General features: G+C 42.1%; 1 protein-coding gene across 1 annotated transcript in view; it reads left to right on the forward strand.

Moving 5' to 3' along the window:
- The first annotated feature begins 1753 nt into the window (after positions 1–1753).
- Positions 1754–25609, forward strand: part of LOC132104811 (importin subunit alpha-7-like) — a 30532-nt gene continuing 6676 nt past the window's right edge. Inside the window, exons 1-12 of the mRNA XM_059510344.1 lie at positions 1754–1757; positions 12154–12287; positions 16073–16168; positions 16370–16469; positions 16548–16642; positions 16730–16861; positions 16962–17050; positions 17183–17282; positions 17923–18086; positions 20118–20196; positions 20305–20430; positions 20643–20770. Coding sequence (XP_059366327.1) covers positions 1754–1757; positions 12154–12287; positions 16073–16168; positions 16370–16469; positions 16548–16642; positions 16730–16861; positions 16962–17050; positions 17183–17282; positions 17923–18086; positions 20118–20196; positions 20305–20430; positions 20643–20770 — 1247 coding nt within the window. The remainder of the gene's footprint in view (positions 1758–12153; positions 12288–16072; positions 16169–16369; positions 16470–16547; positions 16643–16729; positions 16862–16961; positions 17051–17182; positions 17283–17922; positions 18087–20117; positions 20197–20304; positions 20431–20642; positions 20771–25609) is intronic.

Raw genomic sequence — 25609 nt, forward strand, 5'->3', positions numbered from 1 at the left:
CTAAAGCAGCACAAGGTACATGGCAGATAGAGTGCAAATCAGTGAAGTGAACAAACAGCGCAGATAAAAAGATTTTTAGTGCAATAAATAAATAAATAAACCTTATTCTGTCTGATTAAAGTGACAAAGGGCTCAAGAGCAGTTATTTTATTTAACTGACCGGTGAGGTAGTAGAATGACGTTAGTTCCATGCTGAATGAGGTAGTGAGCAGACCAATGCTACACAAAGTGACTGGTGCATTTCATCGTATGTCAGTGGGAGGCGGGAAGGACCTGGGGATGTGGGATTTTTTTTTTTTTAAATTTAGCGATTTCAGTTTCCTGACAGCCTGATGGATGAAGCTGTCCTTCAGTCTGCTGGTCCTGGCCTGGAGACTCCACAGTCTCCTCCCTGATGGCAGCAGACTGAAGAAGCTGTGAGACAGAGGGCGATGCAGAGGGCTTTGCGAGTGAGACGGGTTCCATAAATATTCTGCAGGGAGGGGAGAGAGACACCAATGATCTTCTCAGCTGCTCTCACTATGCGCTGCAGAGTATTTCGGCAGGACGTGTTGCAGGCGCCATACTACACAGTGATGCAGCTCGTCAGGATGCTCTCGATGGCTGTAGAAGGTGTACATGGTGGGGGTGGGGCTCTGGCTCTTCTCAGTTTGCGGAGGAAGTAGAGACGCTGTTGTGATTTCTAGGCCAGTGCTGCAGTGTTGTCAGTCCAGGAGAGGTCCTCTGTGATGTGTACACCCAGTAACTTGGTGCTGCTCACTCTCTCCACAGTCGCACCATTGATGGTCAGAGGAACGTGCTGAGTGTGTGCTCTCCTGAAGTCAACAACAATCTCCTTCGTCTTCTCCATGTTCAGAGAGAGATTGTTGTCACTGCACTACCCGGCCAGGCAGCTCACCTCGCTCCTGTAGTTTGTCTCATCTTTGTTGCTATTGAGATCCAATAGGTTGGAGCTGTGTGACGGTGTGCAGTCGTGGGTCAGCAGAGTGAAGAGGAGGGGGCTAAGCACACATCCTTGGGGGGCTCCAGTGTGATGGTGTTGGATGTGTTGCTGCTGACCCGTACTGCCTGAGATCTTCCAGTCAGAAAGTCCAGCAGACAGTATATATATATATATATATATATATATATATATATATATATATATATATATATATATATATATATATATATGTATAGGCTATTATTATAGGCTTCTTCTTTATGCACCTTTTTATGTTTAGGTTTTCTTAGTATTTAATAATTGAACATTTCTCCTGGTGTTTTTTTTTTTTGTTTGTGTGTTAATATGCACAAAATAATAAAAACAATGTTTGCTTTAGCCAATTTTTGTTGACACTATTTGTACTTCGTGTAAGCGTAATTAGCTAAATTGACCATGCAATAAGCCTGTTTTAGGGAGAAATTCATATTTATCCAATAGGTTATTTTCATAATTTGTAATAATTATGTTGCAAATCACCAAAATGTTAGAGAAAATATAAAATATCATTACGATACAACAGTGATATAAATATAATATGGTGTCCGTTAACTTCTGATACATCATGACAACGATGCGCTTGCATTTTGCTCGTTTGCTCAGCGTTTCGTAGAACAGAAATAGGAAACGCTGTCATTAAGTTTGTCTCCGTCGGCTCTCCGTAGATCACCGACATATTGTTTGTGAGAAATACATTCTGGAAGACAAGGAGAGTGTTAAGATTACAACGTTTATATAACCCGTAATCAAAGCGTACATCAGAAAAGAAAGATGGGTAAGTATCAAACCTATACTGTATTTGACGCGTTAGCTCTGCTATTTGCGGGCTTTAGGGACAAAACCCTAGAAAAGCTACATCATGTCAGTTAAAGCATGAGTGTGAAGGGCCAGTTAGCCTAGCATACCGCTGTACTCGACATATGTGTTTACCAGTGAACCTAAGAACAGATACTTGAAGCTAGAACGCCTTTATAACAGGCGCTTATGCGATTTATTGTGAGTTGACTGAGGTGGAAGTAGGTTTGAGTCTTTGTCGATGTAAACGCTTGGTCATGTTCAGCCACAGATTATGAAGTCGTCTCACGTTTGACTCTAGTACACAGTGGACGAAGAGGAAATACTCCGACATTATAAGTGGAAGAACCAAGTGAACTTCATTGTGCACATAAACAATGGCCATAAATGCTGTTTAGGTAGATGGCTGACTAGGTTTAGACAGACAAAACAAATACTCGCCTCCGATTTCAGTGAGTTAACTTAGTCAGCTGTAACATGTGACCAACCCTGATAGCTGATAGTTTCTGTTTTATATGCATTTATCAGATGTTTACTCAAAGGATGTTTCTTGTCAGAAGATGGTTATGTTGTCAGAAGGTGGTTATGTTGTCAGAAGCAATCAAACGTCACTCATGATACATTTAAATATATCTTGGGCCCTCAGTTTTCGGGAATGGTTTGTTTGAAGGTTGGGACAGGAACGATACAGATAGGATGTCAGGATCTTACTGCTGCTGACTTGGTTTTTCATTTCAATGAATCATCAAAGTGGAAATTAATGAGATATCTGACAGGTTATCCATGACAATTCAGTGGATTTCACACACACTGGCATTTCAGTTTGCATTTTTTGAAACCAGGCTCAGTTTAGGCTTCAAGCTGGACTTCTCATCGCTTTCCATGGTGCAAAACTGATACTGAAAAGATTAATTACTTTTACACACTGCTCAATGATGGGGATTTTTGTTGTTGGTCTGGACAGGCCAGTGTTTCAGATTTTTATTTGTTCTTCCAAAATAATCACACACACACACACACAAAAAAAACTTATTTGTTTTGTTTGACCTGTGTAACCCTGAATTCTAATGAATAAGGTTGTACCTGTAACACCAAAATGTTACATAAAAGTTAATTTCTTGAATCTAAATTTCAATACCACCGCAATAACTACTAGCTTAATAGACACTTCAAAAAATTATATAAGAAAAGTAAACAGTCAGTAATGAAATAAGAATAAATTAATTACGAGAAAACGCACAGATACATAGAATGGTACATATAACAGTAATATTTAGAATGGAAATATTAAATTAGAAATCAAATTAAATATAAAACACTGCATAGCACTGTGTAAATTATATAGATGGATCCTTATTAATGCTACACAAGTTTTAGTCAAAGCAGTGTGTGGTTTTGCAGGTTGAACTTTGGATAGTCTAAACCCTGACTGATCCCGTCTGCTGTTTGTCCCTAGTGCTCCGTCTTTAAGCCGTAGCATACACACTTCTTTAAAATAGTTCTGTGACGGGGGCCCAGTCCACACTGCTATTTGTGAGGCCCATGTGATGGGCAACGATGTAATGGAGTACTTGAGTCAGGTTGAGCCACAGCTTGCTTGTCATCCCATCTAAATTTGTAGAACAGCGTCATTATGATGTTCTTTCTCTTCTTAAAGGAATAGCCTAGTTCACCCCAAAAATTAACATCCTTAATGTTGTTCCAGATCCTTATGACCGTCTTTCTTCCATGGAGAACTTAACCTAAATGTAATAAAAGTGAACTGGGGCTGTTAAATTCCAGAATAACAAAAAAGTTGTTCACTGAAAATCATATCATTGCTCTACTTAGCAGTTTGATTTATGAATTATTTTTTCTCCCAGTGATTTGGTCTGAATCTGATTGAGTTGTCAAGTTTAGCTTATGTCTAAAAAAAATATGATCATGATTTTGTGTCCACTTGAAAGGTCCAGTTTCCACTCCCCATTTATTTTAGTTACATGAAAAACATCAACCAGTTACACAAACATTCATACATTGTGGGCTACGTTTTTTTACAATTTATTATTATTTTTAAATATTTTTATTTGACAAGAATGCACTTTAGTCAAAAGTGACAGTAAATACATTTATAATGTAACAAACTATTTTTATTTCAGATAAATGCTATTCTTTTGAAATGTAAAACAAACAGCACAATGGTTTTCAACATTGATTATAAATGTTTCTTTAATCAGCACGGTAGAATGATTTCTGAAGAATCATGTGACACTGAAGACTGGAGTAATGATGTTGAAAATTCAGTTTTGCATCACAGGAATAAAATACATTTTAAAATATATTCAAATAGAAATTGTAATATCTCAACTCACCGAGGACTTGGCAGAAGTGTGCATCGAGGGTGCATAGCGGCCACAAAGGGGGTAGTTGCAAGGACCCTTATGAAAGCTAAAATGAGGAATGGGTAGGGTTGCAAAAAGGTGGAAAATTTCCAGTAAATTTAGAAAACATTCCAGAAATTTGGGAAACTTTTCAGGATTTTTGGGAATATTCCAGGAATTTTTTTGGAAAGTTTCCGGAATGGGACACCTTATGGTCTCATGGACTTAACAGACACACGTACGCAGTGTTTGCAGCAGTGCAGAGATTGTTAACATACTGAGTCTATTTTTGCTGTGCTGCAGGCGCTGAATTAAAGTGAAAGCGCATTGTTCGTGGGAAAAATGAACATGGATTGACATGGAAACGCAGCCACATGGGTTCTTGGCTAGGTTTAAAACAAGAAAAAGAGCACTTTTAGACAAACAATGAAAACAATATATATATGTTCACTTTTAAGGAAGCAGAAAAACAAAGTTCATTAAGACTCGTGGGATTGCTTGTGATAAAGATTTAAATGCAAAATGCACGAGACTGTTTCTGTCTGTAGTGTTTTAATTTTAAATATTTTAACAAGAAAATTAGGCTAATTATTGTGTTTAAATGTTTTGCCGCTTGCTTGAGCAGCTTATTATACAAACCTAGAAGTAAAATGCATGAATAATGCGTTGTTTATATTTATTGAGTTTAAACTAATGTCTATATGAAATATTGTTACTGTTCTGTGATAAAAGACTTATGATGCTGAAAAAAAAAATTTTTTTTTTTTACATGATATGAAATCAAAACAATGAACAAATGTTGTGTTTGTGGACTAAACCGAAGCAGATCAGTAGCGGACAGCAAACGCGTCCTGTGTGAAAGCACAATGAGTCCGTGCTGCGGACTGCATATGCACTGCAGGCAGATTATGCATATGTAATATCATTTTTATGCAAGTGCTGTCGGGCTTAAATTGTCCCCAAAGGCGCAACTCGAGCAATTTACTCCAGCACCTTAGCCGCAAGCACGTCTTGGAATATCAACCAGCAGAAAATGCATTGTACACCTGATTATGCATGAAAAAAAACGTCATAAACCGGAAAACCGGTATAATTTTGAAAAAAAAAATGGTATATACATTTTTGGTCAAACAGCCCAGCACTACGATAAAGGATAATATTGTCCTTCTAAGACCAGTTTCAACTAATATAATAATAATGGCATAATAACGCAGGTACACCTTTTCAAAGATCAAGAAACTTTTATTTTATTTTATGACAGATTCAGAGCAAGAAATACCAACATGTTGACTTTGCTTAAAATTAATTAATTTTGTATGTTATATTATGTTTATGTGCCAGTTAAGGATGCTCATATTAACCGTTAACCGAAAGTAAACATTTTGACAGATGAAGGGGCTGTAAACATATTGCGTGTTTTGGGTGCCCAAGTTCGTTATTTCAAATACGGTATGCGCGCTCATAATGGAAGCGACGCGCTCGTTTTTTCCAGGCGACTCCGCACCGCATCTAGTTAAAAACGTACTCGGTTACTAACGTAACCTCGGTTCCCTGAGATGAGGGAACGAGTACTGCGTAAGCTAGCTTATGCTATGGGAAAAGGTCCCCTTTTCTCGAGAATATGAAGCCAAAAATTATCCTTAATTTTTAAATAATGTAAAACGCAGTGCTGCAGCACAGCAGACCCAAGCGAAGCGGCTCGCGCGCTTATTGGCTGTGCTGCGGCAACTGCAGCAACCTATGGTGAGGCGGCGGAGAGTAACGAACCAATGGGGGCGCTTCGCGCCCATTGGACGTCAGTGCGCGCCAAAATAGGCGTGGCTGGAACTATAAAAGCCACCGCTTCACCATAGGGATCAGGTTTTAAATCGACTGAAGCGATCACCCGGTCCGAGCACATAGCACGGCAGGTTACGCAGTACTCGTTCCCTCATCTCAGGGAACCGAGGTTACGTTAGTAACCGAGTACGTTCCCTTTCGAGAGTACTCTCGTACTGCGTAAGCTAGCTTACGCTATGGGAACACAATGTAAAACGCCGTGCGTGCTCGGGAACTTCGACCTGTCACAGCCCGAGGCGAGAGCTCGGGGCTTTATAGCAGGAGAAATCCCAGTCCCAACAGCCAACCTTAGTGAGCTTTATATAGGGAACGAAAAAAGGGGGACGTGATAAGGCTTAGCACGTCTATATAGAAAGTACCCTGGCCTGCAGGGCAGGGACTTGCAGATTACAGAATCTAATAAATGTGGACGGAGAGGCCCAGCCTGCCGCCGCACAGATATCATCCAGTGGTATCCCGCAGGACCACGCCCATGACGAGGCCATACCTCGGGTGGAATGGGCTCTGATGCCGAACGGGCAGTGAAGGCCCTTAGATTTGTAAGCCAGCGAGATAGTGTCTACTATCCATCGCGATAGGCTTTGCTTCGTGGTGGCGAGACCTCGGGTGCGCCCACCAAAGCATATGAAGAGCTGGTCCGACCTCCTGAATAAGGCGGAGCGCGCAATATAGGTTTTAAGAGCCCTGACGGGGCAGATGAAGCTCGCGTTGCTTTCGTCGCTTTGCGAGGAAAGGGCTGACAGCGAGATGACCTGCGCTCTGAACGGTGTTGAGAGCACCTTGGGGACATAGCCGTGTCTTGGTCTGAGAATGACTCTGGAGTCATTAGGCCCAAACTCGAGACAGTCAGCGCTTACAGATAGCGCATGTAAATCCCCCACTCGCTTGACTGAGGCCAGAGCCAGTAGAAAAGCGGTTTTGAACGAAAGAAGCTTCATATCGACAGACTGAAGCGGTTCAAAAGGGGGGCCCCTTAAGGCCTCTAGGACCGTAGACAGGTCCCAGGAAGGGATTGAAGGGGGTCGGGGAGGGTTCATCCGACGAGCTCCCTTAAGGAAACGAATGACCAGTTCGTTTTTTCCCAGTGATAGGCCGGCCACCGGAGCATGAGAAGCTGCAATGGCTGCCACATACACTTTGAGCGTAGACGGGGATCTGCCCGCATCTAAACGCTCCTGTAGGAAGGAGAGTATCTCCGTCACGTCACATAAGTGAGGGTCTAGGTTCCGTGTCCCGCACCAGGTGGAGAACACTGACCATTTCTGCGCGTATAGGCGCCTGGTTGAGGGCGCTCTGGCTTCCGTAATGGTCTTTAACACTCCCTCAGGGAGGTTCCCGGGTACCCGTTGAGGGGCCATACATGAAGGGCCCAAAGTTCGGGGTGGGGATGCCAGAGCGCGCCCTTCAGCTGCGTGAGGAGATCTTTCCGCAGCGGTATTGGCCATGGGGCTGTACTGGACAGCTGCATCAGCTCGGAGAACCAAGGTTGGGTCGTCCAGAGTGGGGCTACTAGCAGCATAGCACATCTGCTCTTCCTGACCCGATCGATGACCTGCGGTAGCATCGCGACCGGTGGGAAGGCATAAAGCGGGCTTCTGGGCCAATCGAGAGCCCTGCTCTTTGAAAAATATATTGGGCAATGAGCGTTGTCTTCTGAGGCGAAGAGGTCGACCTCTGCCCTGCCGAAGATGCTCCACATCAACTGAACCGTCTGTGGGTGAAGAGACCACTCCCCAGGGGGAACATTCGCCCTGGAAAGCATGTCCGGGCCCCGGTTCAGGATGCCAGGTACATGCGCTGCCTTTAGCGAGCGCAGATTGTAATGTGCCCATGTCAGAAGACGCTCGGTCAGGGTGTGCAAGGTTTCTGACCTGACACCACCCTGGCGATTTATGTAGGCCACCACTGACATGCTGTCTGATCTGACCAGAACGTGGTGGCCCTTTAAAAATGGGAGGAAAGCTTTCAGGGATAGTTCGACCGCTATCATCTCCAGACAGTTTATGTGTAACAGTCGCTCCGGGCTCGACCAGAGGCCGGAGGCAGACCTGCCCTCGTACAGGGCGCCCCAACCGAGGTTGGATGCATCTGTCGAGACTACTTTCCATTTCGAGACAGCGCCCGTGCTTACGCCTAACTGATACCAGTTGGCTATTTTCCAAGGGGCCAGAGCTGTGATGCAGCCGTGGGTCACCCTGATGCTCGCGCGGCCGGAAATCCAGGCGCGCGCTGGAACACGGTCTCTCAGCCAGCGCTGTAGTGGGCGCATGCGCAGCAGGCCCAGTTTGAGAACCGCAGAGGCTGATGCCATCAGACCTAGCATTTCCTGAAATCGTTTGAGCGGGTAAAGAGACCTGGCTTTGAACGACACGGCTAAATGCTGAATAGTGAGAGCGCGCTGTGACGTCAGACGCGCTGTACATCTCACAGAGTCTATGTCTATCCCCAAAAAGGAAATCCTCTGGCTGGGAGACAGAGCGCTCTTGACAGTGTTGATCGTGAGACCCAGGCATTCTAAATGGCTGAGGATCCAGGATCTGTGTGTCGTCAGTAGTTCCTCGGAATGGGCTAAAACTAGCCAGTCGTCGAGGTAGTTCAATACTCGCACTCCCCGCATTCTCAGGGGTGCGAGAGCGGCATCCATGCACCGTGTAAACGTACGGGGCGCTACGGAGAGGCCGAATGGAAGAACCATGTACTGATAAGTCTGCCCCTCGAAGGCGAATCTCAAGAATGGCCTGTGATGGGGTGCTATTTGAATGTGATAGTAAGCGTCTTTCAGATCCACTGAGAAAAACCAATCCCTCGGGCGAATTTGCGCGAGTATTTGTTTGGTAGTTAACATTTTGAACGATCGCGTCATAAGCGCTTTGTTCAAACGTCTGAGATCTAGGATGGGTCTGAGACCGCCATCCTTTTTTGGTACGAGGAAGTAGTGGCTGTAAAAGCCTGACTCGCGCTGCGCAGGGGGGACAGTTTCTATCGCCCCTTTTGCAAGAAGGTTTATCAGTTCGGCGCGAAGGGCGTGTGTCATTTCGCTTTTCACTTTCGTTTCGACCACGGCGCGAAAGCGCGGCGGTCTGCGAGCGAACTGGAGCGAGTAACCTCGTTTTATTATATTCAAAACCCAATTTGATATGCCGGGGATGGCCTGCCATGCAGCGGCTCGTGCGGCTATGGGTTGAATGTGCTTCGGGCACTGGCCGCCTGTTATGAGGGGACCAGTAGCTCGAGTATGCTGTGCTTGTGACACTGTGGTGACAGCGCTACATTTAGAGCACCTCCGGCGCGAGCGGGAAGGTGGGCATGAAAGGAGACCCGAGTGAGTCTTTGTGACACTTGGGGGAGTGTGTATACATGTAGGGGTGCGTACTGTGTAGTGGGCACACTGCCTACATAGAAAAAGCTCTTCTTGTGCTTTATTGAGGTCGCCGTGAAAACGGCGTTTGTGTGCAGGCGTGCGTGCATTGTAACAGGCTCGTTTACTGCAGTATAGACATCTCCAACCGCCTTTAGTGAGGGGATTGGAGGAAGCATGTGAGGTTTCTTGTGTGGTGGTCCGGCCGCAGCGGGACTTAACCACGGTCTTTTCAGCCCGAAGGTCAGGAGGGCTTCGGAGGCTCGGGGTTCAGCACAATCCTGGGCCGAGGTCCCCGTCTCTCTGGCGGTTTGCGGCTCGTAGAGCGAGAGCGGTGCTGGGTTTTGGTCGCTGGGCGAGACTGTAAGTCTGGCTGCGATGGCTTCGAGGTCTGAGGGGGTGGCGCATTTCTACGGCGTCCCGCAGCAGAGCTAGAGCGTTTCGGCAGGAAGTGTCTCATTGCCTGTGACGTTTTCTGAGCCTCAGTGAAGCGTTCAGCGAAACCCTTAACCGACTGGCCAAAGAGGCCGGAAGGCGAGATAGGAGAGTCGAGAAAGGCGGATTTGTCGGCGTCTTTCATCTCCGTGAGCGTGAGCCAGAGGTGTCGCTCTAAAACAGCGAGGCTTGCCATGCTTCGGCCGATCGCTTGTGCTGTGGTCTTTGTCGCACGCAGGGCTAGATCAGTAGCGCTGCGGAGATCTTTAAAGTCATAGGTATCTGGGGTAGACTCGTCCAGGTTACGGAGAAGTCTGGCCTGAAAAACCTGCAGCACAGCCATGGTGTGTAGAGCCGAAGCAGCTTGACCAGTGGAGGTGTAAGCTCGGCCAGCGAGAGCTGAGGTGGTGCGGCACGGCTTGGATGGATGCACAGGCTTCGACCGCCATCCAGCGGCTGAGGGCGGGCAGAGGTGTGCAGCAATAGCCTCCTCGAGAGGGGGGAGGCTCTCGTAACCGTGGTCTCGGGCGCCGTCGACAGAGGAGAGCGCTGACGAGACAGAAGTCTTCAAGCGTGCGGAGAATGGGGCTTTCCACGACTTCGTGAGTTCATTGTGAACTTCCGGGAAGAAGGGGGCGTTTCTTTGCGGAGGGGCCGAAGGGCGCCCCTGCAGGAACCATTCATCCAGCCTGCTTTTAGCGGGCTCGTCTGGAGGAGACCAGTCGAGCTGAAGGTCGCTGACAGCCCTTGTAAGCACGCGAGTAAGCTCCGCGTCGATATCGGCGCGTTGTCCGGTGCAGCTGGGTGCTGTAGAGGGGGGGGGGGGGGTCCGCAATGGAGCCCGACCATTCCTCACTACTGGACGCGGCGAGAGAAAGGCTGTCGTGTCTGTCCTCTTCCGCCTCAGGCGCTCCGAAGGAGAAGGGGGCGCTGGTGAGCAGGGACTGGCGCTGCTCGTCCACGAAGAGGACAGGCGAAGGAGAGAGAGCGGGCGAGGCACGCGGGGAGTGTTCCGGCGTGAGCTCGCGTGTAGCAGTATGCTCAGGCATTCTCTGATCGCGGCGTTTCTTACGCGGCACTTGAGAGAGAAGAGGCGGAGCGGGTGGAGCATCGTGGCTGGTTTGAGCTAATCGAGCCCGCAGGGTCGATATAGCCATGTCGTCGCACTCAGGGCAGCCGCCCTTGAAGAGTGCGCTCTCAGCATGCTCGCGGCCCAGGCAGGAGACACAGATGATGTGGCGGTCCTCGCTGGGCAGAGGGCCTCGGCAGGAAGCGCAGGCCCGAGGCATTTGAAACAACGCCTCGAATTCTGGAGGAAAAAAGTGTGATGCAGCGGCAAACACACTAGCTTTGAAAAGGATATAGTCACGCCGGATGGCGCAGCAGGAAGCAAGTGCTGAAGGCGGCGTCGAGATGAAGCACGAGCCGGCGTCCTCAGATCTGCGTTGCAGTGCTATCCCGCTGAGAGGCTTTTCGACGGCCTGTAGAGGCTTCTCCGGAGAAGACAGCGAAGTGCAGGTGAGATCGCTGAAGGAGATGAAATCTGATCCCTATGGTGAAGCGGTGGCTTATATAGTTCCAGCCACGCCTATTTTGGCGCGCTCTGACGTCCAATGGGCGCGAAGCGCCCCCATTGGTTCGTTACTCTCCGCCGCCTCACCATAGGTTGCTGCAGTTGCCGCAGCACAGCCAATAAGCGCGCGAGCCGCTTCGCTTGGGTCTGCTGTGCTGCAGCACTGCGTTTTACATTATTTAAAAATTAAGGATAATTTTTGGCTTCATATTCTCGAGAAAAGGGGACCTTTTCCCATAGCGTAAGCTAGCTTACGCAGTACGAGAGTACTCTCGAAAGGGAACATCAGCTTTGCAGAATGACGCAAGCGCACCAGCTTATGTGACAAGAACCGACTCAATTAGCTTCCTTCGGGGGTGAAATTTCCCATTGTTTTTGAAAAATGGGGTGCACCCAAACACTGCAGAGTTTTTTACTTTTCTTCGTAAATAAATCTTGTAGCAGAGTTACAGCAAGGGTTTTTCGGTGGTGGAAATCCATTACTGAAATTTCCTTGTTGTAACGGATATCGCAGCTGATGCTTAGCAATGATAGATGCCTCAGGAGCGCAACTGCCCGAGCGCTTTGGAAAGAAGGAGAAAGTGTGTGTGTACACACGCAAGTACACGCCAACAGACATATTTAGCTGAGCAAGCCTAATGAAGTGAGCGAAAAGTAGGCCCATTTCGGAGGAAAGGGCAACAAAGTTACTTGCAAAATATGTTACGCGGTATTAAAATAAAGCAGTAGTGCTAGTACAATGCAATATCACTTGAGAAGCAAACATTTTGGAGATGTCTGTAAAGTGTTACTAATTCATTATGTTCTGCAGAGCCTTCAGGAAGTCCTGCAAAGGATAATTTCAGAATGAACCGCTACAAGAACAAAGCGCTCAACCTGGAGGAGATGCGTCGGAGAAGGGAGGAGGAAGGCGTTCAGCTGAGGAAACAGAAACGAGAGCAACAGGTGACTGTCCACTTGCTTTGTTTATTTGGTTTCATGTTCCCTATATGACCTTTCCTTTAAAGGTAACCTGAAAATATAATGAACCCCCATTTAATTAAACATATGTTTTTGGTTTTATTTTGCACCGTTAGGCGGTGCATGTTATTAAAAAAAAAACATAATTATCCACCGATAATATGACTTATACCACTATTCAAAACTTTGGGGTTTGTAATTTTGTGAAATATTATTTTGTAACATTATCCCATTCATTCTTTTCACATTGACTTTGCTGATTCAGATGTTAAATGCAGGGCTTAAAGTTCTCCGGCACCATGCTGGATTTCTGGCGTGCAGCGTTTAATCCTACATTATTATTATTATTATTATTATTAATGTTGATTGATATCACTCTTGAGTCCATGCGTTCGCCTACCCATGGTATGAGAGGTGCAACTTTCACTCTTAACCAAACTAACATTAGTAGCCAGTCAGAATGTTTTGTTTTTATAAACATGAGACGCGCATAATAGTATTCAATTGCAGAATCGCAGCCCTAATGAATAGAGAAGCAACACAAAAAGCTGTGAGGCGAAATGGTCAAATATATCCATATAGCGCGTATTTACATAGGAAAGCAAACTATATAGCAGCGGAGCTTTGTAAACAGCTCAGAGTAATCATGTCATCTCCATAAGAATGATATGACTGCCAAAACACATTTACCGGGATTTCTGAAAAGGTCCTGTTCACACATGACCGATTAATGGTAACTTTACCTGTAATTTACCAGTAAAGACTGTATGTGTAAAAGGGGGTAAACTCTTCCTCTGTATACACTGTGAATTTTAATTGCTTATCGTAATCTGGAAATACTGTGTGCATTCTCACTAGATTTGTAACGTAAATCATTTATAAACCTTTGCCAACACAGAAGATACATCAACCTATTTCTAAATATGCCATTGCGATTTCAAAATAAATCTTTCTGCACGTGGCCAAATATTTAAATTTAATTGATTTAAACATCATTTAATCAAGCTGTTAAGGGAAACGTCACCAGGCCGTTGGCGCCCTCTGCAGGTATGTTTTAATACATAATGTACTTAAAGGGATAGTTCACCCAAATAGCAAAATTATGTCATTAATAATACCCTTACCCTCATGTTGTTCCAAACCCGTAAGACCTCCGTTTATCTTTGGAACACAGTTTAAAGGTCCCGTTTTTCGTGCTTTTTTGAAGCTTTATGTTTACAGTGCGCAATATAACGTGTTCATGTTTTACATGTAAAAAAACACAGTATTTTTCACACAATTCACCTATCTGTATACCGCTGTTTTCACTGTCATAAAAACGGGCTGATGTCTTCCTTGTTCTATGAAGTCCCTCCTTCAGAAATACGTAACGAGTTCTGATTGTGCCAGCGGTTCCTGTGTTGTGATTCGACAGCAGCTGACCGCACGCTGCCCTCCTGGAAACGCGATTGGGCTAGTTTTGGAGCAGTTTTGAGAAGCAAGTGGGCAGGATTTGTTTTGAAAACCTGGCCATCCTGATCTGAACGCACATGCTGGAGATGTACTTATAATCACAGGAGCGGTTTTACTGACGAGATGCGCATGACAATTTTTTTTGCACAGCCCTAACATCTAGTTAACCAAGCTAAACAGCGTTGGCCTTTGTGTAATAAGTTACAGAAACTGTTAAACGCACCAACTTAAATAATAAAATACACTTACCGGTTGTGGTCCATAAACAACGCCTTCTCCAGACAAAGAGGGAACTGCTCCATTTTTCAGGAATAATCTTTGTGCGAATCCAGCATTAAACTGATTGAGATTGAAGAAGCTGTCCTCAGCAAAATGTGCTGCACATAGTTTTACATGTGGATTATAATTTTCGGGAACCGAGTTAAACATAAGTTCTAAGCATTGATCTCTAAGTACAGCGTCCCTGGGAAGCCCAAACAAAGATGATTGGACTCCGAGATGAAAAAATAAGTGTTTCAACGACATGGCGACAAAAGCACTCTTCAAACGACTCTCTCTTACTCTTCTTACTCTTTCTCCGTGCGAGCGCAACAAGACCACGCCCCCTTTTTTGTGTATTCATGTGGGTGGAGGTTAGTCACTGTTTTAGTGACGTCATTACTGCAGGAACTAGAGGGATGCAGTCCAAATGGGTCGTTCGTTGTATGCGAATTCTGTTAAATAAAATATCTTGCTTGGCATTGAACTTTGAGCTTTAGAATTTTACAGATATTATTTATACTCTAACAACAACATTACACACTAACTAAAGTTTAAAACATGGGATCACGAAGAACGGGACCTTTTAAGATATTTTAGATTTAGTCTGAGAGCTCTCAGTCCCTCCATTGAAGCTGTGTGTACGGTATACTGTCCATGTCCAGAAAGGTAAGAAAAACATCATCAAAGTAATCCATGTGACATCAGAGGGTCAGTTAGAATTTTTTGAAGCATCGAAAATACATTTTGGTCCAAAAATAGCAAAAACTACGACTTCATTCAGCATTGTCTTCTCTTCCGTGTCTGTTGTGAGAGAGTTCAAAACACAGCAGTTTGTGATATCCGGTTCGCGAACGAATCATTCGATGTAACCGGATCTTTTTGAACCAGTTCACCAAATTGAACTTTTAAACTGTTCAGTTCAGTTCATCAAAGATGTCACGTGGACTACTTTGATGTTTTTCTTACCTTTCTGGACATGGACAGTATACCGTACACACAGCTTCAATGGAGGGACTGAGAGCTCTCAGACTAAATCTAAAATATCTTAAACTGTGTTCCGAAGATAAACGGTGGTCTTACGGGTTTGGAACAACATGAGGGTAAGTTATTAAATTAAATTAAATTTTATGCATTTAGCAGACGCTTTTATCCAAAGCGACTTACAGTGCATTCAGGCTATCAATTTTTACCTATCAAGTGTTCCCGGGGATTCGAACCCCCAACCTTGCGCTTGACAGCGCCGTGCTCTACCAATTGAGCTATAGGAACACAATTATTAATGACATAATTTTGCTATTTGGGTGAACTATCCCTTTAAGTTATGTTCATGTTATAGGCATATTACATTATGTATTTTAACAATGTTGTTCAATACAATCTTGTAATTTCTTGGTTTTGATGTTTTATTTGAGCCAATTATTATTTTCTCTTTGTTAGTTTATATATAAATAGTCATACTAAAGCCTGGTTTTCACTTAGATCTGTTTGTTAATTAAAAAAATAGGATTACTCAGTTGTCAAAATAATCAGTAGATAAATTGATTACCAAAATAATTAGTTACAGCCCTAGATTAGTTAAAATATTTCTAAATACAACTGCATTGTTTTACTTTTTGTAATAAAAAGACAAACATTTTATTGAAAACTTCTTAAAAACAGTATTACAATATTGTCACAATCTAGTGAACCAAGTATCTGTACTTCATCTCATCTCATTAGCTAAGTGTATTGTCACACCCCTAGTGTCTATAAGCTATGATATAGCTCATAATTTTCCAAGTGTATGATACAGTTTTCATTCTGCAGTTCAATCATATATTCATAAAAAAAAAGAAGATCAGTTTGAATAAAGAAAGCAATAACTTTGCCATAGTATCCTTTCAAATGTTAAAGTTGTCAAAGTCATTGCATGCTTTGCATGTGCTGCCCCGCCCCGCCCCCGGAAAAATGTTCAGGCTCAGGATTTTTTTTGCTCTAACCACTGTAAATGGTCTGAATGCGGTTTCATGTTAACTTTAACTGATCAAATTATTGATTCTCTCTTTTTCTTTTGGCAGCTGTTTAAGAGGAGAAATGTGGAGCTGCTGGGTGAAGAAGGGGGAATGTTTGACAGTCCACTTACAGATTCCTCCATCTCCTCCACCACAGCACCAGTGAGTTCAAACCCAAACGCATAGTTTGCTTTCTCCCATTGTCACTTTCAGGGTCTGTTGTTAGTAGTGCATTATGACCCAGTAATTCAACAAGTCAACTATTGATTTGGAGTTCTCACAGGTGCAAACCTGGGTCGAAAACAAATTGTGGGCATTGCTCTAGACCAAATTTGTCCGGTTTTTCTTTTCTTTTTTTTTAAGGATGGAGTAATTACAAGAGACATGGTTGAAATGCTCTTCTCAGAAGATCCTGAACTACAACTGGTCATAACGCAGAGATTCAGAAAACTGCTTTCCAAAGGTATCTGGCACAAACACATGTCTGGAGTTGCCTAGAAGCGTGTCTGAGTTTTAATAAATCAATCTTTGTGGTGTTCAGAACCAAACCCTCCTATTGACGAGGTGATAAGCACTCCTGGAGTTGTGAATAGATTCGTAGAGTTCCTTCAGAAAAGTACCAATTGCACATTACAGGTGAGATGTGATGAACTAAAACTAAATTAGTTTCTCCATTTAAAGTTTTAAAATCAGATCCTTTCAATGTTTTTTTTTTCCCCTTAGTTTGAGGCCGCTTGGGCACTGACCAACATCGCATCTGGAACATCTCAACAGACAAAGTTTGTGATCGAGGCCGGTGCTGTACCTGTCTTTATTGAGCTTCTCAACTCCGAGTTTGAAGACGTGCAGGAGCAGGTACAAGTTATAAAGCTGCAAGGGATAAGTTACCTTGTTTTGTTTGTGCTAAATGAGTATATATCCCATGTGGTTATGTTACTGAATCTTTGTGTCACAGGCTGTTTGGGCTTTGGGGAACATTGCGGGAGACAGCGCTGTGTGCAGAGATTATGTGCTAAACTGTAATATCCTTTCTCCTCTACTAATGTGAGTACTCAGTTTTTCTGTTGACCTTACACAAGACCACAGTATTGTCATTTATCTGACAAAGCAATGATATTAACATCATCTGCAGAAGAAAAAAACTTTTTTTTCCCTTAATGATACTTTTTCCCCCAGGCTGCTGACCAAATCAACTCGTCTCACAATGACCAGGAATGCTGTGTGGGCCTTGTCCAACCTCTGCAGAGGCAAAAGTCCTCCCCCAGACTTTGAGAAGGTCTGTACTGCTTGTCTGTCCCTTGACAACACTCTTTATTTTCCTTATGTTTAAGAAGGCACTTTATGCTTTCAAAAGGTCTCATGTGTCATAGTGTCTCATATACAAGTGAAGAATGGAGTAATGGCTGCTGAAAATTTAGCTTTACCATCGCATGAATAAATTGCGTATTAAAGGGGACATCGGTTAAAATATTTACTTTTTAGCAGTTTTTGCATTTAGTTAGGTTTCTGGCATGTCTGCCAGCTCAGAAAAGCTGAAAAGATAACAGGCAGCCAGTTTATGTACTGTCTTGAGTCTGAAACTGTCATCCAGCAAGCTTTCAGTTTCAGTTTGTAGCCGGTTTCTATGTAGATTGGTAGTTATTTGAATAAGACTTCCTCCGAGCCATTAACAGAGTCCAAGGCAGCAATTCAGGTGTCTTGGAAGACAGGGGTGGGGTGAACAGTAGCTCATTATCATTTAAAGAGAAATGCACTGAAATGAGTCGCTGTGATCATGTTTTACATGGGGAAAAAGGGTGTTGTTTTACATGTCCATTGAGGAAGTTTAACTAAAGTTATTTTTATAAATCAGTCTAGACGCTAAGTGCCACTTAATCCACAGACTTCATATTGAAAGCTGTCTTTTGCTCTTGCAGGTGTCTCCATGCCTGCCTGTGCTGTCCCGTCTTTTGTTCAGCAGTGATTCAGACCTGCTGGCTGATGCATGTTGGGCCTTGTCCTATCTCTCTGATGGGCCCAATGAGAAGATCCAAGCAGTTATTGATTCAGGGGTCTGCAGGAGACTGGTGGAGCTGCTTATGTGAGTCCACTATTGTGACTAAATTAATATTTCTAAATCATATTGAAACTACTACACTTTTAAGTTCCATAATGACATATTTCAATGTGAATCTGAATTTTCAACAGGACATTAGGCCAAGGTGTCATAATTGACTTATGAGCTGTATTTCAAATGATTTTGAAAACAAACTTTAAATTAGTATTTGATTTGATATCACATTATTTTTCTAGCTTAGTATTACAGTAGCAGAATGTGTATCGACAGATTTTTTTTTTTTTAACTTTATTTGAGCTTTACCTAAGCCAATGGTTCTCAGAAAACATCTAACAGGTCCGCCAGCTGTATTACTAGTAATAATTTAAATAAAGAAATTCTAATTTGTATTAAAATGCGGGGGAAAAAAACAGATGCATACTGAAATTATTTTTCTTATGGATAACTGTTTATATTGGGGATTTTTTTCTATATATATATATATATATATATATATATTTGGCCCAGCCTCGACTTTTAATTTCAATCTTTCTTAAAATCCTGCGTCAAAGTGTGCCTTGTTTGTAAATTCTTACTGACGGTGTGGATCTTCATTCAAATAAACTTCATCCACATTCCTAATAGGTTATTTCGCACTGCAGGAACTTTTTCATAGTACCAGAACTAATTGTGGAACTACCCACTTTTTGGTGTTTTCGCACCGCCTGAACTGGGTGCGATTTTTAGTACTGTACTGCATTTTTCGAGAACTAAATTAGCTCCTACTCCGGAGCAGGGTCTAAACAGCACAACTAGTATTACCTGTGACATAAGTAGACATTGATTGGCCAAACGCGCTCACCTGCCATGATTTAAAACACTGTGTAACATACTGTAAACATTGTCAACTTATTTCACAAGTATGGTGAACAGCGATAGATGGACGGTATGCACTTGTAGCAAATGTAGCATTGCCAGTTGTCATTGGAGATTCTTATTCCTCCTTTCCATTCTTTCAATCACTTTACGTATACCTCAACATTCCATGTAAATTATTGTGAAACCCACGAGACACAACAAAAACACAGCTCCGATCACAGCGTCTTCCATCCTTCTGTTGTTAACATTGTTGAACGCCGTGAACAAATGACGTCACTGTCGACCGCCTTACGTCACTTCCTAGTACACACTGTCGGTGCGAATGCAACCCTTTAAATTGTACTGGAAAATGGTTCACACAAAATTATCCCACTACTTTAGTACTGTAAATTTAGTTCTGGAACTAAAGCAGTGCAAAAGGCCCTAATATTGGGATCAGAATGAAGGTGATCAGAAAGACCGTTTTGTTAACTTCAGTGCATCTTTATCATTTGGTTTCTGTGCAGACTTGCGTTTGCCTCTCTCTTTATTTACACGACATACGTGAATTGGTAGGCGGGGCTGAGGAGGCAGTGCTGTAGAAGCAGGCGTTGATCATCTTCTGTGGAAGCGGGGTGTAGCCACACTATTACATCATGAAGTGGCACATTCCACAACCTGTCATTTTGAGAGATTGGCATCAATATAAGCTGTTTTTTTTTATTAACGAGGAAGTTTTGAGTTCTGAAATGTACAGTATGTTTTTTGTTTTAGTACAGTGATCTCTGTCAAAAGATCAAGGGAATTTTGATTTCTTAGTTCATGACCCCTTTAACATGAATTTGAAAGCATGAACATGAAGTCTGTGATGGATATACTTGCAGTCTTTATAATGGCATGCTCTGTATAAAGGATTCTAAAACATGTAATTTTCACAACTCGCACCTTTCGTAACTGTTTTATGGAGTTTTTGAGACGTTTTTTTTTTTTTCAGAAAGATGTTTCATCAGCTGAATAATCAGTATATCGTTTAATAAAAGAACACACTGTACTGCTATACTTTACAGCCTTGTTTTCATTCCTGTCAAAAATTAAATATGGCACTACCCTGACTAAGGTCTTTATCAGAGGACTTCAAATATTGTGTTGGACAACCGGAGACCTTTGAGTCAAAAAGTTTGATAACTGCTGTTCTTAATGATCTATTTCCTCTTGTAGGCATACGGATTACAAGGTGGCCTCTCCTGCTCTGAGGGCTGTTGGAAACATTGTTACAGGAGATGACATTCAGACACAGGTATGTTAGTATATGAGCAGATATGTTTCTTCATCTTCATGTATGATTATCTCTGGTTTCGAACAGTAGATGGATGAATTCCTTAAGCTTCAATTCTCTCTGCCCAAGGTGGTGTTGAACTGCTCCGCTCTCCCCTGCCTCCTGCACCTGCTCAGTAGCGCCAAGGAATCCATCAGGAAGGAGGCCTGCTGGACTATCTCCAATGTCACAGCGGGAAACAGAGCGCAAATCCAGGTACACCCTGACCCACACTCCACTTCCGCTACCAAGATGCACACTCACAGGGATCAGCTTGTTTATCATGTGTGGCAGGTTTGCACGGCTGTGCTCTCAAACCTTCAAAGGAGTGGTCCTGTTTATAGTGCCTATTTGGGATTTATTTTTGGATTTAAGGATAATTTTAATCCTCTGTTCTTTTTCTCACCCATCGTCATCATCTTCTGCAGGCCGTAATAGATGCAAACATCTTCCCAGTCTTGATAGATATCCTACAGAAAGCAGAATTCCGCACCAGGAAGGAGGCGGCGTGGGCGATCACTAATGCCACTTCAGGTGGCACACCTGAGCAGATCCGGTGAGCTCTGAGCATGTGCAGACAGCTTGCTTTAAGCATCTTAAGCATTCAGACTTCTGAAAAATGTGTCACAAAAAGCCCTTTCACACATACAGACTTTTCTGGAAAATTACCGGTAAATTGCCGTAAAGAGATCATGTGTGAACAGGATCTTTTAAAAAATACCAGTAAATTTGTTCCGGCAATTTACCGGTATGAGAAGTTGTAACATTACCAGTAAATTGCCGGAATTCTGCTGTGTGTGAACGCAGAAGGAAAATAACTAGGGATGCACCGGTTGACCGGCCAGGCCGGTTTTTGGTCTTTTTTCAGCCGATTTTTCCGGAAGTGCGCTCGCGTGCACAGACTACATTGTAATCGTTTGCTATGTCATTTGTGTGGAAGAGTATTTCGAAATCTGTGCGCAGGGCACATGCAGCCGATCAGTACTGGAAATGCAGAGTTTCATGTCTGAGGCACAAAAAGGAGGAAGCGAACAGGCTTTGGTGTACTGGCGCACAAATAAGAGCCTTTCCTGCGCACTGAAGCTGCACGAGCTTATACTGTACCGGTCCACGCCCTGAACACGAGTAGACCGTGAAGAGATGTTCAGATCAACTTTTCACGTGTTGGATGAGAAACGAAACGGACTAAACTGTGACAAAACTGAAATGTTTATTTATTTATTTATTTTTTAATTAGAACTTGCATACACGTTTGAAAAGCCAGAAATAAACGCCAGTTCTGCATTAGAATGATTATTTTTATTTTACCTTAAAATTACATCGACTTAATTTGATTTAAAAATCAACTGCTGTAGCACACTGAAAAAAAGTGTTTCATTCATCCAATTAAAACATTTTAGGGTAATGATTCACATCTATATTTTTTTACTTGAGACAATAAGTTAAAATTTATTTTTCATTGGCTCAAGTAAAAAAATATAGATGTGAATCATTACCCTAATTTTTTTTTTTTTAATTGGATGAATGAAACACTTTGCATCTTTGTTTTATTCGCACCAACAATTATTTATATAGCATACTTTTGTTTAGTCTCACTGGTAAAGACCTTTTTTTTATTTAAAACCAAATTTAAAAACAAATACTGAATGCTGATTAAGAAACCTCTTATTGAATGTGTGTTGATTGTGTTGTTTGGATTGTAGAACTATGCAGTTGTTGCCTTTAATTTCACATGGTTACAGTTAATCTTTTCATTTAAGGCCAGTTCTTTGTACTTTCAACCCAATTAAAAAACAAAAGCTAAATACTGATGTCTTTACCATCTATGTTTGTACTGAATGTAGGCTACTTATTGTGCAGTTACTGCTGTTAATTTCAGATGGTTACATTTATTGTTTTCAATAGCCAAAAGCAAGTTTGGCCTATTAAATACCCAATAGCTTGTTTATGCACACTTTCCTCCTTTCTTGTTTGTTGCTTAAAATAAAAAATCGGAAATCGGTATCGGAATCGGCCAGTTTGCTTGTAAAAAATCGGTATCGGAATCTGCCATGAAAAATCATGATCGGTGCATCCCTAAAAATTACCGGTATGAGCACGTACGAGTTCAGAACGCGGTGACATAAGACATCTACTCCAGGCCAATCATAACAATGTGCGCAGTCAAGCACTGTTTACGAAAAAGTGTGAAGAAGAAATGTGTCATCATCTGAGAGGAACTGTTAGTGATGCAGTAACGTATGATAAAATAACTAACTGTTAACTTTCTCCGAGAGCAACGCATTCACAGGAGTCAGATCATCAATAAACTGAAAACATTGCGTCTTAAATATCTTACAAAAGGCTTACAAAAATGAACCAAAACTCAGTGAATACATGACTCACAGACATGATCAATATATGTATAGAAAGCTATAAATTACTACTTAACGAAATAAAACAAATAAAAAAAATATTTCATTACAATCATAATCCTAATAGAAGGCGCGTCTAATGAGGAGATGACAAGTCAGGCAACTTCATCCTTGGCAGACAGACTCAGAAAACACTAGTTTATTGGTAAATAATTCAAATATCTCCTTATTATTTCCCCCGACACATTCATGGTAATAACATTTGCCGGTGCTTTGCGCCATCTTTTGAACTCAATTTTGAACGCAGAACTGTTCAGCTGCGCTGATGGCACATAGATTTTTTTGATATTAATTTGGATCAGCAAAGGCTACATTTGTGAACGCACCTTTTCTGCGATGTCGCGCGTCTTACAGACTGCAATTTACAATCGCAACTTTGTTGTGCTATTATTCCTTTCAAGCCGAATTTCACTAAATTGGTCGGCTCCCGACAGCATCAGGTGTTTTATTAATGGTGAGTATAATTATTTATATATTTATTTCAATGAATGTAATCGATTAGATACCATAATATTTAGGCTATAATGGTCTATTATAAAGCTGGTTGGTTTGTATCGGTGACATAATATGAAATATGCGTGTGGCCCATGAGTCTTGCACTTGGACCATAGTGCTGATCATGGGGAAATAAAAAGGAATTCAGAGGAACCCCAAACTAGTGTCGCCGAGGACGCATGTGATGAAGCACGTTGAGTCAGTCGGCCGACACTGATGCACCAACTTTTTTTTAGCTGCAGGTAGCTGCCTTCGGATGCTAGCGACAACAGACAAAAATTTTTCTCCTATAGTTCAGTATTTTGGTTTGAAGTCGTCTATTGCGATGTCTCTGTAACAAAAGCAGTTGCATGAATGCTAAAGTTTGAAACAAAAATGTAACATCAACAAAATTACTAACTGCATATACCCCTTCATGTTTACAAATACAAGCGCAGCTGTTTAGAGGTTAATGACGTCACAGAATTTACCGGTATTTTGGAATGGATATGTGAATGGTGCTTTTCCGGAAAAAAGACGTAATGTAAAGACGTAAAGACGTCAAATACACTGCTTGACAATAATCAATCATTTGTAATCGATATTTTTTTCCTAATGGCAATTTTATGATTGTTTTATATACTAGGCTACATTTAATTAGCAATTATTTCAATTTTTTTGCACAGAATAAGGTAGAAAATATACTTTATAGTTTCTGCTACTGTAATAAATGTCAATTAGCACTGCATCATTCATAAATTGTTTGTGGGGTTTTTTTAGTTTCATCAGTTCATTCTGCTTTTATTCAGTTTAGCTGCAGATATAGCCTGGCACGTCTATGAGAGCGAGATCGCTTCTCTTTCAGTGTGAAAACGTCTTCATCTCTATTTAACTTTTCCTCTCCATCAGCGAATGATTCTGAGAGAAAACGCGCCAGATGTCTGTTTGCTAATTAAACAAACGCTACTTTCATGCATCTGATTATCAGATAAATCTCGCGCTCTTATTTCAAGGTCGTTGTTAATGCTGTGGTTAATTTTAAAAGTTTCCTTCGTATATTCGGTTTATCCGCATTGTTTAAAAACATTTATCATTCAATGGATCTGTGCGTATGATTTAGACACTTACATTTCTGCTCCGTCCATGCAATAAATACAGCTGTCGACGGCTCCGGTAACTCCGTCGGTAAAATGCAGAGAGCCATTGACAAACTACAGAAAAGTAAAACTACTTCACGTTAGCATTACTGGCCACGAGTCCTATAGATCACACGTCAGCTGCGTCAGAGACGAACGGAGCGCGAGCGCAATCCTGTGACAGTCTCAGTCGGTAAACAGTGGAGCGCGTGAAGGACAGATAAGAGGCACGATTCACGAACACTCTTCAAGATCTCCATTAAATCGTGCGTGTAGTAATTTAATGTGTATACATTTTGAAAGCACTGAATCGCTATAGAAATCGCGATTCATTCGATTCTTAGCATTTTGAATCGATTACTGTCCAAGATCAGTGATTCACGATTCAAAAATCGTGTTTCAAGATCGATGCATATGAATCGTCAGGGTTTGTAATCGATGCATAGAGAGAACGAGTGAATCGTTACACCCCTAGTTTATATATATATATATATATATGTATGTATATACACACACACACACACACACACACACACACACACACACACACACATATATATATATATATATATATATATATATATATATATAATACACACATACACACATATATATATATATATATATATATAATACACACACACACATAAATATATATGAGGGGCCGTGCAAGACTTAATTCATTCTGGTACTCTCACACACTTACATTCTCCTTTCACATACATATATTCTTGCTTTCACACACTTACATTCTCCTTTCAGATACATATATTCTTGCTTTCACACACTTTCATTTTTCTTACACATGCATACATTTCTACTCTTACACACACATATATTCTCCTTTCATATGCATATATTTTTGCTTTCACACTCATACATTCTCCTTACACATACATATATTTCTACTCTCACATAAGAGAAGAATGTATGTATGTGCGAGAGAGAGTATAGTGGAAACGGAAGGCAGGTTAGGCGCGATCAGGGTCACCGGTACAGGTCTTGATCAGCAAGGCTGAGGCAGATGAGGCAGCCGCAGAAGTATTTCAGCAAGCTATCTTGGATTTTAAAAAATAAATAAATATTATTATTGTGAAAACTTTACATGGCCTCGTACTGTGTGCGAGTTGTGATTGAAGACGCGAGCTCAGCCTCAGTCGTGTTGCCAGATAGACGAATTATAAGCGTACAAGGTTTTTTTTCCCATTTAATTTAGGAAGTTAATTAAGTGGGATGTTGCAAGTTAGGGACAGCGATATCTTTGTTTAAATAACTCAAGACTCATTGCGGTTTATTTATTTTTAGATTTTCATTTACTTAATTTTTTTTTTCAATTGCAGCTCTGCATGCACTCAGTGCTAGACTAGTGTT

Source organism: Carassius carassius, chromosome 25 (assembly GCF_963082965.1).
Source record: "Carassius carassius chromosome 25, fCarCar2.1, whole genome shotgun sequence".
NCBI classification, from domain to species: domain Eukaryota; kingdom Metazoa; phylum Chordata; class Actinopteri; order Cypriniformes; family Cyprinidae; genus Carassius; species Carassius carassius.